At 41.6% G+C, this 1,287-nt stretch overlaps 1 protein-coding gene across 1 annotated transcript in view; it reads right to left on the minus strand.

The window, feature by feature from the left end:
* Nucleotides 1-110: 110 nt before the first annotated feature.
* Nucleotides 111-1,287, minus strand: part of ttc26 (tetratricopeptide repeat domain 26) — a 14,444-nt gene continuing 13,267 nt past the window's right edge. Inside the window, exons 10-14 of the mRNA XM_015369216.1 lie at nt 846-933; nt 684-747; nt 520-608; nt 348-431; nt 111-269 (exon numbers count right to left, since the gene is read on the minus strand). Of these exons, the coding sequence (XP_015224702.1) occupies nt 162-269; nt 348-431; nt 520-608; nt 684-747; nt 846-933 (433 nt within the window). The 3' untranslated portion in view covers nt 111-161. The remainder of the gene's footprint in view (nt 270-347; nt 432-519; nt 609-683; nt 748-845; nt 934-1,287) is intronic.

Raw genomic sequence — 1,287 nt, forward strand, 5'->3', positions numbered from 1 at the left:
TTTAAGGGCAGCTGTCGACAATGGAATTTATTTAGGGGTATCTGAGAAGGGGGCCTATTTCTAAAATGTGATAAAACACTTGCCTTTCTTCAGTATTATATGGCTTAAACTCTTGTTAGTGTAGCATATAAAAACCTAATTAAATACACAGAGTTTCATAGTTATAGTGTCCCACCGCCAATAGTGCTTCTATACTCACAGCACCGAGCCAGCCAGCTAAGGTACACATAGTCATTCTTGATATTTTCATCTTGAATGAGCAGGAAACACTGAAAGGAAACAAACAAATAAGAACTAAATGTGCAGCAACATCCATCAGCATCAGCAGAGGGCTTCAACCAAAGTACCTCCTCTGCCTCTTTGTACTGTCCCTGCGCTGCTGTGGCTTGGGCGTAGTTGAAGTTGAACGTATCGTCGTTATAAAAGTAACTCTGAAAAACAGAAAAGCTCGTAGAACCACAAAAAAACAACAACACTCAGATGAATGGATGCACTTTCAGCACAAGATACTTGACTAACCTTGACAGAGTTGAGATAGACGAGAGCATCCTCAAACTGTCTCAGGAGAAAAAAGCAGGAGGCCATGCACTGTCTGCCAGGGATAGTATCTGCAGAAAAAGAAGATCTGCTCGCATGGGTCCAGCTTTTAGAAATAATACTGCAGACCATTTGATCTGGCTTACCGCACTCGCTAGCTGAGCCGCCCACCAACTGGAAAAACTGCTGGGCAACTTTCAGGTGATCCCTCTGCAAGACACAAGCGCAGGAACTTACAGCTTCGCGTGCAAAGCGGTGGAATACGTGAACCGGTGCGTTCATGCCTGGAAATGACCGGGAATACTGACCGATCCGATTTTTTGTCCCACGGCAGCATTCACCACTCCTTTCAAAATATATACCTGCAACAAGAAGGAATCGTCAACAATATTTTGACTTTATTGTTGATTTCCTTTTCATCCCCACAATAATCTAATTACACATATAGATTCAAATATCTTCATACTCCCTCAAACGTCCAGTTGTCCATAAGGTTGAGGCTTTTAAAAGAACCTTTATGTTAAGTCTGCTCAGTGATGGAAATTAACAAAGTACATGTACTTGATTACATATTTAGATACTTAAGTATCTTTATTAAATGGCCAAGCTCCATCTGATATCAGAGATCTGATTGTTCCTTATGTTCCTAACAGAGCACTACGCTCTCAATCGTGGTTCCTAAAATTTCTAAAAGTAGAATGGGAGGCAGATCTTTTAGTTCTCAGGCTCCTCTCCTGTGGAACCAACTAC

Source organism: Cyprinodon variegatus, unplaced genomic scaffold, assembly GCF_000732505.1.
Source record: "Cyprinodon variegatus isolate N-32 unplaced genomic scaffold, C_variegatus-1.0 Scaffold2649, whole genome shotgun sequence".
NCBI classification, from domain to species: domain Eukaryota; kingdom Metazoa; phylum Chordata; class Actinopteri; order Cyprinodontiformes; family Cyprinodontidae; genus Cyprinodon; species Cyprinodon variegatus.